The sequence below is a fragment of the Girardinichthys multiradiatus genome, chromosome 2, assembly GCF_021462225.1.
Source record: "Girardinichthys multiradiatus isolate DD_20200921_A chromosome 2, DD_fGirMul_XY1, whole genome shotgun sequence".
Lineage (NCBI taxonomy): Eukaryota > Metazoa > Chordata > Actinopteri > Cyprinodontiformes > Goodeidae > Girardinichthys > Girardinichthys multiradiatus.
The window spans coordinates 12,403,164-12,418,492 of record NC_061795.1 but is presented as its reverse complement, the minus strand read 5'-3'; the positions used below and the strand labels follow the sequence as shown (position 1 = coordinate 12,418,492).

At 42.2% G+C, this 15,329-nt stretch overlaps 1 protein-coding gene across 2 annotated transcripts in view; it reads right to left on the bottom strand.

The window, feature by feature from the left end:
* The window catches only part of LOC124879046 (integrin alpha-11-like), a 146,481-nt gene that overhangs the window by 34,741 nt on the left and 96,411 nt on the right, over nucleotides 1-15,329 (bottom strand). For both annotated transcript variants that reach the window (XM_047383316.1, XM_047383324.1), the window contains exons 19-21: nucleotides 11,910-11,992; nucleotides 11,623-11,827; nucleotides 11,448-11,546 (exon numbers count right to left, since the gene is read on the bottom strand). In XM_047383316.1, coding sequence (XP_047239272.1) covers nucleotides 11,448-11,546; nucleotides 11,623-11,827; nucleotides 11,910-11,992 — 387 coding nt within the window. The remainder of the gene's footprint in view (nucleotides 1-11,447; nucleotides 11,547-11,622; nucleotides 11,828-11,909; nucleotides 11,993-15,329) is intronic.

The window sequence follows — 15,329 nt, the reverse complement described above, 5'->3', positions numbered from 1 at the left end:
CTATTTCAGTGTACAATTTCAGTTGGTTTTTTTGTACTTAGTTCTCTTATTTATTGCTTTAGGTCAGTGACATTGAATGTCCTGAAAACTGCCTATAAATAAAATTTATTATTATTAATTACGAAGAAATGGTTTATTTATGTTTAACAGTAGATTTAATGAGTGACTACCCTAAATGGGATAGAAAAAATGACGTAGTAGGTAAATATGAATTAACGAATGTTTAACAAGAGATTTGGATTTGCGACTTCACTTAATGGGCGCAAAATAGTAGTGGTAAACAGAGTTAGTTACTACTTAGTTCCACACTCATTTCAAGAGTTGGTACTGTCACTGCCTCGTTTGGCAGGGCTTGTTTTTTTGTTTGTGGTGTGACATTCAGTCTGTCTAGGAGCACCTGACCAGTCCTCTCTGAATTATTAAAGCTGGCTGAAAACCACACACAGACAGAGGCAGGCTGTTGGACCCGCTGGCACCCACTCCATCCATCTGCTGAGATAGTGATACAGCTGAAGACACACCTCATAATGTTAACAACTTAATTTAGTAAATAATTATTTTTTCAATTTATGACTCAGCAGGCTTACAGCCAATGAGCCAGATTGTGGCATTATTCATTAATCAAGCACTTGCTAATGATAGAGCAGCGAAGTACAAATAGGTTATAACGGTTCAAAAAACTCAGTTTGGTACATACTGCGGTTTCGAAGCAAGTTTGGTACATTTTCGGTACACTTCAATTAAGAGAAACAGTGGCCACTATAAGCCTTGGGATTTGTTTTTATTTTTATTTTTTTTTCTATTCAGGGTAAGCGGGTATAGCCAGAGACTAGATGGATTGATGGATTATACAACAATAATAAAACAACCTGAGAATGGTCACTGTTGTTTAGGTTAGATTAAAACAGAAATGTACAGAAATGTGGGCTTAATGAAAGATTTGGTATGATGAGATTTGGTATGACTTATTTTTAAATAATAAATGAAGAGCAGATAAGCCCTTGACTTAATGGATGGATGGATAAATGAATGGATGGATCAAACAATAATAAAAACACTTGAAATTGTCAATGTTGTTTACAAACCATTTTTTAAGACTGTGCAGACATTTTGAGAACAGAAAAGGTTTAAATTACTTTGGAGCTGTTTGGATATTTAGACAGTCCAGTGTTCGAGATGTACTCGAATGCACCATAAAACTACAGCTATTGGGGAAATCCCCTCTGGTCAGACAAACATGATGGTCCCAGTGCGTTGTCATATCTCATATGCGGTGCAGCATTTTGGACTGGTTGAAGGCTGCTGATTTGGGCTTTAGGACCTGTGATGTTTAGATTCAGCTTGATGTTTCAGGTGAGGAATTCAGTTAAGTGCAGAGCAGGCTATGTAACTTATTGCTGTTGAAAAATGCAATGCTGGCCGACCTCCAGACCGCCTGCTCTGAGGACTGACAAAGTTCTCATTCGGTCCACCTGTCTTTCTCCACTGTAGCTTCATGAGAAACATTAAAGTTCTCAAATACAGTAGCAGAGGTTAGTGATAGCTAGGAGTTCTAACTAAGAATTAGCATAACTAATGGCTAACTAATTTGACTTAGTTCCTTACCTAAGACACACCTCTGGTAAAAAGAATCTTAAAAGTTAGTAACGTTTTCCGTTAAGTTGCTAACACACACCCACACACTCTGAGACAGACAGAAAAACTCAAATGAAACATAACCTCCTTGGTGGAGGCCTTTAAGCTTTAACCAACAATTCCCCAATAATTTGTCACTGTAGTACAATTGTTCATAATCGGGTAATGACGTACTAGCAGATAGTAAACGACAAGTTCCTCAGAAGTTTCTATGTAACAATACCACTTTTTGTGGCCCTTACTTGGAAGTGCTACCTTGTAGCACTGGTGATAGATGCAGTCAGAAGTTAAATTTGTTTTGTTAAAATCTTTGCAATTGATCATGTAAAAATTGATATTTTTAAAATGCTACAAAACATTAGTGTTTCGCCTGCACTACGGTCTGACAACATATTGAGTTAATTAAAGACCTTTGAGCAAGATCCATTTAAGGTAGATGATTGAAAATAGTTTATTGCCATGAATTATTTGAACAGACAGTTCCTTCAGTAAATGTACGTGGGGTTCTCAAGATGATTGCAGGAGTCTTATCTCAGCTGTTTTGTATTCACATAAGTTACAGCCTCCTTGAAGATTTTGTGTCAAAGGGAATTCCGCACATCCTGGAATGCCTGAGAGAAGTTTGTGAGTGAGTCAATGTTGAATGTGTGAAGTATGTCCCTGAAGGATGTGGAGGCCTCCTACTCTGGAGTGACAAAATAAAGGGATTCCTTTTACAGTGCACTTTAATTTTTCATAGGTCGCCTCAGTCTTTTCCTGATGACGTAACTAAGATTTCCTATATAATTGGATTACTCAGGGACCAGGCTTTAAGATGGGCAGAAGCAATCATTAATGAATCATCGATTCATTACTACTCCTTTGAAGAGTTTATCAGTCTTTTCAAATTAACCTTTTCCCCTAGTCAGTCAGGAGATGAGGTAGCCAAGAAATTATGGACGCTTAAACAGGGTTTAAGACCTGTCGCTTTCATGGCCATTGAGTTCCGCACTTTAGCAGCGGAATCCGGTCGGAATCCTTCTGCTTTAGATGGACGATCACTTAACTCAGTTTTTCAGAAAATTCAACCTTTAGAACTTGTTACGTCAGGTAATCACCATGAGAACATTTAATTCCTTCTGTTTCCCACTAAAGAGTCACCCTTAGTTTTAGGTCACCCGTGGCTTAAACTCCATAATCCTCACATTAACTGGGTTGAATCCCGTATTGAGGCATGGTGCACTGAGTGCCATGCTACCTGTCTTCGTTCTGCTGTTCCTGCATCTATTCCTCAGGACTACATAATTATCGCTCCTGACTTAACTAATGTTCTTGCAGAATATCATGACCTTGAAAGGGTTTTCAGTAAAGACCTCACCTTTCTCTCCCTCCACATCGACCTTATGACTGTGCGACAGACCTCCTCCCTAGAGCACCTTTGCCTTCTTGTCGTCTTTTCCGCCTTTCAAGTTCAGAACGAGAATCCATGGAGAAATACATCAATGACTCTTTCAAGGCTGGCATAAAACGCGCCTCATCATCACCAGTAGGGGCAGGATTTTTCTTTGTTTCCAAAAAAGACAGAAGCTTAGTATTGATTATCGAGCATTGAAAGACATCACTGTTAAGAATAAATATTCTTTACCCTTACTCTCATCTGCCTTTGAGTCTGTTCAAGGAGCTAACATCTTCTCCAAGCTGTACCTCAGGAACTCTTATCATCTTATCCGTATACATGAAGGGGATGAGTGGAAGACTGCTTTCAAGACACCCATAGGTCACTTTGAATATTTGGTGATGCCTTTTGGTCTTACTAATGCCCCTGCCATTTTTCAGGCGTTGGTAAATGATGTGCTCAAGGACATTATCAATGTTTTTGTTTTTGTCTACCTAGACGACATCCTGATCTTTCTGAGGAACATTCTAAACATGTCAGAGCTGTTTTGCAAAGACTTCTTGAAAACCGTTTATTTGTTAAAGCAGAGAAGTGCGAATTTCATGTTTCGTCAGTGAGTTTCCTGGGTTTTATTTTTGAGGGTGGACAGGTGAAGCCGGATCCTAGCAAGATTTCTGCTGCCGTGGATTGGCTGGTTCCTGTGGATTGCAAGCAGCTTCAACGATTTCTGGGGTTTGTCAACTTCTATCGATGTTTCATCTGTGACTACAGTCTTTTTGGTTCTCCCCTTACAGCTATGACATCCATTAAACAGCCTTTTGTGTGGTCCCCTGAAGCTGACACTGCCTTCAAGAACCTCAAGCAACGCTTTTCCACTGCCCTGGTCCTGAAACATCCTGACACCCAGGAGCAATTTTTGATGGAGGTTGACGCCTCCGATACTCGAGTAGGAGCTGTCTTGTCCCAGCGATCCACCACAGGTGGTAAGCTCCATCCATGCGCATTTTTCTCTAAACGTTTTCTGCTGAAGAAAGGAATTACGATGTGGGGAATTGAGAGGTTCTTGCCATCAAGATGGCCCTTTAAGAATGGAGGTACTGGCTGGAGGGAACCTCCCAACCTATTGTTGTCTGGACAGATCACAAGAATTTTGAGTATATCAGGCTTTTCTCTTGCTCTCGGTGGAAGACACACGCATTTCTCTCCCTCCCTCCCCGCCGATCCCTGCTTCTGCTTTTTGTCTGTATTTTTCTCAGAGCCTCGCTTCGCATATCCTCCAAACCTTTAAATTATGGATTTGGTCAGCCGGACTCTCAACGTAATTGATAAAAATTTTTTTTTCAGCGGGACAGGGTAAAGGAGACCCTCTTTTCCAGAAGGGACATTCTTCTCTGGATACACAATGGATTCTTGGCAGCAGCGGAACATTGTGTGCCTGACTACGATGTCGGTCGCGGACGTAGAAAATGTGTACATATTTGGACTTTTGATAACAGGATTTCTACTTTTTGGAGTTGGTGGTTACCTGGCTTATCGAGTGACTCGCAAAACTGTTCAAAGCATTCCAAAGCTGCCTGAGATGTTAGATGGAGTCTGTAGAGCGATCAACACTCAGACTGGAATGTTAAGAGAGCAGAATCGCAAGCTGGACACGATTTTTGAACAGAATCGCAGCCTGGCAGCAGTTGGACTCAGAGTTTAAAGGATATAATCTTGGAGAAGTTGTATGCTCGAGATCTGCGGAAAGTACCAGAAATTTGGCTATTTGGATTCGCAATTGAGACAAACCAGTAAAACTCTTCGGGTAGTTGGAAATTCACAACTGCTTGAACCACAACATTTATACAGTGACATTATATGCTCAGTCTATCCAGACCGTTGGTCAGAACTTGATGACTATCATTCATTATCCTTGACATGGCTCTCCACTTCGGAGGTACTAGTTTTTATCAATATCACATCCTCTTTGCTACCCAGGCTGCTGGTTGCTTACAGTTATTTAATCAGGGCACATACTGGGGTTCTGTTGATTCTGAACTATACTGCCGTATTTTCGCTACACGTTTTTCCTTATCATGCAGTCTCTCTGGTGCTCCTAGTCACCCAGCCACCATATGTACCGCTATTATCCTTCTCCGCTCTCGTCCCACATCTTGCAGCTCTTCAGTTCTGGATTGGCTGTCATCCGCCGCCCCTCCTCCACCCATTATTCCTAAACTCAGTGACACATGCATGCCCTTCAGTCAATTTTCCAGTCACTAAGGGTGTGGATAAGCAAGGCTGCCCTTTTTTCCATCACAGAGGTAGAATGATTTGCAATAACTTCAATGACCTTGGCTGTTCCATCTCCAACTGTAGACTGTTGCATGCCTGCTCCTTCTGCAGCGGTGCCCACGCCAGGAACCCATGCCCTCACAATCCCACGTTCCAGGCGGATTGACTAAGCCAGCACCTTTCCACACCCATTAAGGTAAATGCTCTTGCATTTGCTCTAAAAATCACCCCGACACAGAATTCGTGGACTTCCTTATTAATGGGTTCGTTTATGGTTTCCACCCAGGCATAGAAGTCGTTCCCGATTCCGCATACAACTGTCAATCTCCAATCTGCTCTTTCAGAACCAGAAAGTGAATACTCTTTAAGCCAAATAGGTCAAGGAAAGATTTATGATCGCCCCATTCAGTCAGCCAAACTTTCCTATCTTTTGAGTCAGTCCCATCGGCATCTCCACATGCAAATTCTCCGGTAAGAAAATATTGATCATAGACCTGTCAGCTCCTTATGGCTCTCACATTCAACAGCATATACAGGGGTTGGACAATGAAACTGAAACACCTGTCATTTTAGTGTGGGAGGTTTCATGGCTAAATTGGACCAGCCTGGTAGCCAGTCTTCATTGATTGCACATTGCACCAGTAAGAGTAGAGTGTGAAGGTTCAATTAGCAGGGTAAGAGCACAGTTTTGCTCAAAATATTTAAATGCACACAACATTATGGGTGACATACCAGAGTTCAAAAGAGGACAAATTGTTGGTGCACGTCTTGCTGGCGCATCTATGACCAAGACAGCAAGTCTTTGTGATGTATCAAGAGCCATGGTATCCAGGGTAATGTCTCCAGGTAATGTCACTGCTCTCCTATGCATTGCTTTGGCAGGCCCCAATAAAACTATCTAAAAACATGGTATATGAATAAATAGGAGAATAAAATATACAAATTTAAAATGGTTAGATAAGAGAACCAGGAATAGAGAAGGAAGATTAATAATTGATCTAGCTAGAGGAAAGGATTTAATAAGGCCGACCACCACCAGTAATTGTGAGAGTTGTTACCCAAGGACTGATAAATCGTTGAGTGGATAAGACAGATTGGAGGTCAGGACAGAAATACAAAGAGAACGCTGAGAAGACCAGCCGCCGAGTTGTTGGAGTGAAGAAATCAAAACTCCTGGTGAGGCAGCTGAAGTGACCGCCCTGATTCGAAATGAGTTTGTGCCGTTTGATGGCGAATTTAGCATGACATGAAAAGGGCAGGATGGAACATTAAAACGAGCAATGAGGATAAAAGCAAGGACCTTTCTTTTAGAATGTTTAACATAAATTTAAAATAATCGGGATATAACTTTGGATGAGGAGTAGTTAGGATTCTGGCAGAATCAGATGAGGATGATGGGGTAGTAAATTCCCCTACTCTAAGGAAGCTATAAAAGCTAAAAGCCAGGCGTTGGAATGTCTCCAGGTATTTGTATACCTGGACGACATTTTGATTTTTTCCAGAAGTCTCGAGGAACACCGCCGCCATGTTAGACAGGTCCTACAGCGCCTCCTCGAGAACAGACTGTATGTTAAAGTGGAGAAGTGCGACTTCCATCTGTCGACTGTCAGCTTCCTGGGGTTCGTGTTGGAGGAGGGACAGGTTCGTGCTGACCCAGGGAAGGTTCAAGCAGTGATGGACTGGCCAGTACCTGACTCCCGGAGGAAGTTGCAGCAGTTCTTGGGGTTCGCCAACTTCTACCGAAGGTTTATTAGAAATTACAGCCAGGTGGCAGCCCCATTAACTGCGCTAACGTCCACCAAGACGACCTTCAGCTGGGGATCGGAGGCTGAGACCGCCTTCACCCGGCTGAAAAGGCTGTTCTCCCAGGCGTCGGTTCTGATCCATCCTGACTCTACAAGGCAGTTTACACTGGAAGTAGACGCATCGGATACCGGGGTGGGACCAGTTCTCTCCCAGCTTTCAGACCTGGATGGAAGGCTTCACCCCTGCGCCTTTTTCTCCCGTCGGCTGACCCCTGCTGAACGGAACTATCAGGTTGGAGACAGGGAGCTGCTGGCCATTAAGTTGGCCCTAGAGGAGTGGAGGCATTGGCTGGAGGGCGCCGAACACCCCGTGTTGGTCTGGACAGACCATAAAAAGTTGTCATACATCCAGTCAGCTAAGCGTCTTAATGCACGTCAATCACGTTGGTCACCTTTCTTTTCCCAATTTAATCTGTCTATTTCTTTTAGGCCAGGATCCAAGAACCTCAAACCTGACGCTCTGTCCCGCCAATTCGGACCTGAAGATTCAGAAAAAAAGGCAGAGTCAATCCTGCCGCCATGCTGTACAGTGGGCTCGTTAACCTGGGAGATAGAGGACCTGGTGCGGCAAGCCCTTCCTGATTATCCTGGGCCAGGAACTGGACCCCCTGGAAGGACCTACATTCCAGCTTCAGTGTGATCCAGATTGATCAGCTGGTTCCATTCGGCCAAGTTCTCCGCCCACCCTGGTGTCAGTAGGACCATCGCCGCAATTTCCAGACATTATTGGTGGCCGTCCCTTCACAGAGACGTTAGGGAGTATGTGAATGCTCTAGAAGCAAGTCCTCAAACCGACCTTCCGCAAGTTTGCTCCAGCCTCTCAGCATCCCTGGCCAACCCTGGTCCCATGTGGCCTTGGACTTCGTCATGGGCCTACCAAGTTCTCAAGGGATGACCGTAATTATGACCATTATCGACCGGTTCTCCAAGGCCTGCCACCTGGTTCCTCTCAGAAAGCTGCCGTCGGCCCTCCAAACAGCTAGATTGATGGTCAAACATGTTTTCAGCCTGCATGGCATCCCCAGTTGCCTGTTGTCCGACAAGGGTCCTCAGTTTACTTCCCGTGTCTTGAGACATTTCTGTGACGCCTCAACCAGGAGCTGGAGGCGGCCCTGCGGTGCGCATCGTTCACCTGTCCCGCTGAATGGAGCGACCACTTGGGGTGGATCGAATACGCTCACAACTCCCACGTCTCTTCAGCCACCGGCTATTCCCCTTTCGAAGCCTCCTTGGGATACCAGCCCCCGTTGTTCCCGTCGGAGGAGAAGGACATCACTGTTACTACTGTGCGACACCACATCCGGAGATGTAAGCGGGCATGGAACGCCGCCAGCCGGGCGCTTCACCGGACAGCAGCCCAAAATAAGCTCTACGCAAACCGTCGACGTCGGCCCACTCCTAGTTACCTCCCTGGTCAGAAGGTTTGGCCCGCCGCACGGGACATCCCACTTCAGTCCCTGTCCAGAAAGCTTTCTCCCAGGTTCATCGGGCCCTACGTGGTTGATTCTCTTGTTGGTCCTGCCTCTGTTCGCCTCCGTCTGCCTCCCAGTCTCTGTGTTCACCCTGTTTTTCACGTTTCTCAATTGAAGCCTGTCCAGACCAGCCCGCTCTGCCCTCAGGGCTTGCCCCCTCCGCCCGCCCGGGACTTTCAGGGCCACCCTGTCTACTCTGTTCGCCGCATTGTGGCCTCTCGACGACGGGGACGTGGATGTCAGTACCTCGTCAACTGGGAGGGGTACAGTCCGGAGCACCGCTCCTGGGTTCCGGGTTCCTTCATCATCGATCCCTCCCTGATCCGAGATTTCCGGGCCTCCAAACTGCATCTTCTGGGCCGCCAGGAGGCGGCCGTTGAGGGGGAGGTGGTGTCAGGATCTGGAGTCATCTGCTGCCTGCTGCTAACATCTTTCCAACACTAGGTGCCGCCAGTAGGAGAGTCCTGAGGCGACAGGTGTTGCGCATCTATTCATCAGCTGGGAAGCATAAAGAGGATGGTTGCCAACACTTCCTCTCAGAAAGTGTTTAATAGTAAGAACTGCATTAATGTCTCACATGCTCAGTGCAGAATAAAAGACTGTTGTAAAATGTTTCATTTATTATTTTTGGCCGGACAAATTTCTTCAGAAGTGGAACGAAGGGCTGAAAAGATGGCAATAAAAGAGAACAGGTTCATAAAAAAATTTTAATAAAATGTTTCGAAAGCTCTTGGCATAGTAAAATAAATGTGTTTCAGGATTTTACCATTTGACTAAGATTTAGGAAAATCAACTTTATACCACTTTCCTTTTTTGAAATATAAGAATAAAGACAATGGAGCCTCAGGAGTGAAACACTTTGAGAATAAAGTTTAAAAAGGTCATTTATGTAGATGACAAAAGAAGCACATTTATCTGGTCCATAGTAAACATCTCTGAGTTTAAGATAAACATTTGTCAGCAAAAATTGTGATTAAGTTCTTTTTGAAATACCTTAAAATGTGTCATTATTTGCTTCAGGAAAATGGTTTTTCATCAGGCCTAAACTCTGTTTCTCCTTTTCCTTCATTCAGCTTCTAACAAAAATAAAAAGTAAAATTATTGCAAACCTTTTTTGTTTGATTCACAATAATTTACATTCAGTCTAAAACCACCCGAGACAGAGAACTGGTACAATATGTCCTATATTATTTTGATTTTAAATCACCTATAAATTGTCTTATTGAAATCTAAATATTTTGGATTTGGGCTAAAGCCCCCAATGTTTTGAGACCCTAAAAACGCCCCTGGCTTCATCATTCAGATGCTAGAACCAGGGGGTCAATATTTTCTTGGCACACATTGGGCCTCTCAGTACCAACTTGAACAACAATTAAGCACCACAACCTCCCTGAGTATTTTGCTGATATTGTTCATCACGATGACCACAGTGTAGCCAGTTTTTAATGGCTGCAATTAACAGAATAATAAATCATGCCACAAAGCTCCAATACTTTCAAACTGAGTTTTTCATGGATGTACAGATGAAAAGTTTGCAGCAACAGTGTTATGCTATCATGTTAACAAGTAGCAAATCCTCTGAAAAATTTTTCTGACACCTCCGACAAACGAAGGCAGTTCTTAGGTCCAAAGGGGTCCAATCCAAGATTTAGCAAAATATACCTAATACAATGGCCACTATGTGTACATTCTGTTTCCTCTAGTTGGGATTCCATATTTTAGTTTCTTGTCACAAATTGTAAACAATTCTAACCATAACCTAAAAGTACACTACTGTATATATTTGACTCAGAATAGACTCTGTGACAAAGGAATATTTTCTAAAAGACAGCATAAACTTTAATATTTTTCATTGTATTTTAGAGACAACAGGAAAGGATTTTGAGTTTTTTTACAGGAACATTCCTGTGACATGGGATATCTGGGTAAAACTTTTCAACTCTCAAGGATTGTGAGTGTTTGTGTTTCAATAAACCGCCTTATTTTCGAATTAAGATTATTTTGGGTTTCCCTTTCTTTTTTACTGTTCCTTAGCTCTTTACTGTTCTTGTTGTATGTTTTCTCGCTCTTCTCCGGCCTGTTCTATATTAAATTATTACATTTTAAATGAGAATCCGATCCTTCTGTATGCACCTGGATTCAACTCCACCAAAACACATGACCACTCAGGCATTCTGGTGCAAGTCAACTCTGCATCCCCAGAATCAGATCCAAATATAGAGAAGCAGCATTCAGTCCTTATGGTCCACTAATCTGGAACTAACTTCCAGAAAACTGCAAAAATGCTGAATTCCTGATTTACTTCAAGATTAAAAACCCATTTATTTAGAGTTGCTTTTAATTGTTCAATTCAAACTATTAACTGAAACATGATTAATTTTAGTCTGTGTTCCAGCTTTTCTTTACTTGTTGTCTTTTCTTCTGTTTTCATCATGTAAAGCACTTTGAATTGTTTTGTTACTGAAATGTGCTATGCAAATAAACATGCGTTGCCTTGCAAAATTTATGGGATTTATGGGAGACAGCTCATTCTTTAAAAAGCATCATCAAAATCTGAATAGCTGCCATCTAATTTAAATTGACACTACAGCATTCCATCATATTGAACTGAGGATGTTTTTTTTTGTCATCAAAAGCTATATTTAAAAGCAAATAGCAAAGTTTTAAAGCAAAAGACTCAAGATGAGCTGTAATATAAATGGTTGGCGTCAGTGTGTATGCTGTGTTCAAGCCTGTTGAGATATAAAAGTAGGATTCAAAGTTTGAATTTTCTAGTTATTTTTTTTATTTATTTGCAACTTTGAAACCTGAAAAAACATTTATTGCTTAAACCAGTTGTACAGTATTAAAAGTCTTAATGAAAGTCCTCTGCCATATTTAACCCACCTGGGCCAGTGACCTCATGAATGGAGCACTGATGTTACAGCTCCTCAGGGAGGATGTTCTGTTCTCAGTGGAACATTCAATTTGGATATCCGATTGTTCCTGTGGGACAGGGAGCATGTCACTTTGAGACACAAAGCCACCATTAATTCTGTTAAACAGTAATACATTCGAGTACCTTGACTAAGAGACTGGAGAAAAGTAGGTTAGGGGTAGTGGAGATGTTGAGTGTAGCTCTGTATGCATTCTCTCCCCGGTTTTCTAGCTGAGCAAACACAGTAATTTTCCTCCGCCCATTCTCAAAAACAAACACTTTCTCTTCATCTCCCTTTTGATGGTTGCAGAGTGAGTAGGTGGCATGTTTCCATGTGCTGCAGAACTGCCTTCAGGTAAAACAAAAAGCATTTTCTGTTCCAATACATCTTCATGTGTATTCAAATTTTGAAAACTGACTCAACTACTTACAGAACATTTAAAAGGTCAGTGTGACTGTGGAGTATAAGGTCAGGAATGCAGGTATCCCCCTCACATCCATTCCAGAACGGAAGCTGCAGGGATAATAAAATAAAAATATAGACAATATATAATATGATATAATGTATAATATTAGGTACACCACCAACAACAATAAAACTCAGGATTAGGAAAACTTCACATAAACCAGATTAAAGACACAAAAACATTTTAAAAATCAGTAAAAGAATCAGAGGAAACAATTTTCCTGTCTATGCGACAATGGAGACTAGGATGTTTTCAAACTATTACACTCTAGAAGCTATTTTCAAATTGTGCCATTTTCTGAGAAAACATGCGCCTTTATTATGTAAATGAACAGTAGAAGCACAACTAATTACTAAACTAAATAAAACAAACTTTTTACCGGAAAACGTCATGTAAACAGGGCGTATAAATGACTTAAGGAACTGCTGTTTTACAATGCTGGGAAAAAAAATATTGCCAACCGTAAAGGTTTCCACAGTTTTCCACTATTTTGTGACAATCATCAAACACATTTTCAAGCATATTTTGTTATTCTTGAATTGCGCCGCTCACAGTGGCAACAGGTTGGAGTGGCTCTGTTACTTTTCTTTCGGATTTTTTTCTTTTTAAGAACTTAAATTCCTATTGTGGTGGATAAAATGTATTCTTTTGGACGATTATCCTCTGGTATCGGAAGCTGTGCAGCTGGAAGGATTTTTGCTGATACTTTTTTACTTTTTAACTTCTGCTATGATGCATCAACATGGAAACGGGGTTGTTTTCTTTTACAAACAGGAGCAGATAATTAATATCTCAAAAATAAAATAATACTTCAACTACAACACCAAATCCATGATGAATTGAAAAGGAGGATGTAGAACAGGAGCAAAGAGAAGAGAGAGAACAAGGAAGTTCAAACAATTTCTTCCATCTAATCTGATGTACGATGTGAGATCCTTGGGAAAGAAGTTGGATGAACTCCAAGCCCTACAAAGGACCCAGCCAGAGTATCGGGAATGCAGTATTGTTGGAAAAACGTATAAAAATGATCATTGTTTAGTTTAAACCAGGTTTATGTTTGAAGTTCTACTCTAGTTAAGATGATTCCTGTGATTGTTTTTTAGTGTGAAAAAGCGTTTGTGGAAGGTTAAGGAATGCGGTCTGGAGTGGATCAATCCCTAGACATGACATGCTTATACCATATATGGGAATGACCACTCTTTTAAGTTTAAATCTCTGTAAGAATTGGCTGAACCGATTCTCGCTTTTTACTTGTAGGAATGTGAGTTGTAAATAAAAGGCTGGTGCAAAGATTTCTCCCTTTGTGAGAAAGAAGTCGCTGTTCTGGCAGAGGACTGTTTCACCCTTGCAAGTCAAACTTACTTGGTTCACTTGTGTCTTATTTTACACTTGTCTGTATTTATCAGCTTTCTAATTCTAACAAGTATTATATGTTTCACTGAGACGTGGCTGCAGGATCATATCCCTGACTCCAGCATCTCTCTGCCAGGCATGCTGACAATACGAACAGACAGAGATTTAAAGAGGAGCAGCAGGAGGTGGACTGGCAGTACTTGTGAACAACAGATGGTGTAATTCAGGACATGTCACTGTAAAGTGTCGTCTCTGCAGTTCAGATGTTGAACTGTTAGCAGTAAGTTTTCATCCATATTATTTACCCAGAGAGTTCACCAGTATACGTTCCACCTTTAGCTGTTGCAGACACTGCATGTGATGCCATCAACTCAATTGTTGCTAAGCTACAGACACAACAACTCAATACTTTTGTGGCAATATCTGGTGATTTTAACCATGCTTCACTCTCTGCTACACTTCCAGCGTTTCAACAGTTTGTCAACTGCTCCACCAGAGAAAACAGAACATTGGATTTGTTTTATGCAAATGTCAAGGACCCATACATCTCTAAAGACCTGTTCTAGGTAAATCAGATCACAATCTTGTATTTTTCTGCTCGAAATATAAGCCTCTTGTTCAGAGGCAACCATTAATAAAGAGAACTGTGAGAAAATGGTCACAGGAAGCTGAAGAAGCCCTGTAAGGTTGCTTTGAGGCGAGATACTGGGATGCACTGTGCCAGCCACATGGAGAGGACATCAATGCCATGACTGAGTGTGTGAAAGACTATATAAACTTTGGTGTGGATAACACAGACCATCTCCACCAGAATGGTGAGATGCTTCCCCATAATAAACCCTGGATCACCAGTGACTTGAAGGACATGTTTAACAAGAAAAAAAGAGCCTTCTGAAAATGAGACAGAATTGTTGAGGAGTATACAGAAGCAACTTAAAGTCAAGATAAAAGACAGCAAGGAGGTGTACAAGAGGAAGTTAGAGATCAAGCTCCAGCAAAACAATATCAGAGATGTATGGTCAGGGTTGAAGAAGATCACAGGCTTCAAGCAGAAGGAAGATCAGACTGATGGATCTTTGGATAGAGCCAATGAACTAAACACTTCCTTCAATAGGTTCAATTCAGAAATAAGCTCGGCATCCTCCTCTCCTGCTCACAGCCAAACAGACCATTCTTTGACCCACAGGACCCACAGCTGACACACAGATTCTGATGCTCCCTTTGCCTCCCCCTTTCACCTGTGTGTCTAAGGAAGTCAGGTGAAGAGACATCTGGAAATACTGAACCGGAACAAGGCTGCAGATCCAGATTGTGTCAGCCCTAGAGTCCTGAAGGCCTGTGCAGAGCAGCTCTGTAGGATTCTGCAGCACCTCTCCGACTTTAGCCTTGGCCAGTGTTGAAGACCTCCTGTCTTGTTCCTGTACCAAAGAAAACTCTCCCATCAGTTCTTAAGGACTATAGTCCTGTTGCCCTGACATCTTAGATCATGAAGGTCCTAGAGAGACTCTTGTTGGCCCACCTGAGTAAGCAAACAATAAACTATCAGGACCTCTTTCAGTTTGCTTATTGCTTTGGAGTTGAAGTTGAAGATGCCATCATACACCTGCTTCAACAATCCCACTGTCATCTGGACAACGCCAGCAGCACCATGAGGATCATGTACATCATGATTTCTCCAGTACATTTACCACAATTCAATTAGATTTGCTTTGAAAAAAACTTCGGATAACTCAGGTGGAGGCCTCAACAATCTCCTGGATCAAAGACTACCTGACAAACAGGCCAGAGTTTGTGAGAATGAAGGGTTGTGTGTCTAACCAGGTAGTTAGCAGCACAGGGGCACCACAGGCAACTGTGCTCTCACCATTCCTTTTCACTCTGTACACTTCAGACTTCCAGTACAAGACAGACTCCTGTCATCTGCAGAAATACTCGGATGATTCTGCAGTTGTGGGGTGGATCAGAGATGGACAAGAAGCTGAGGGAGCTGGTGGACTGCTTTGTGGCCTGGTGTGGAAACAGTTATCTTGT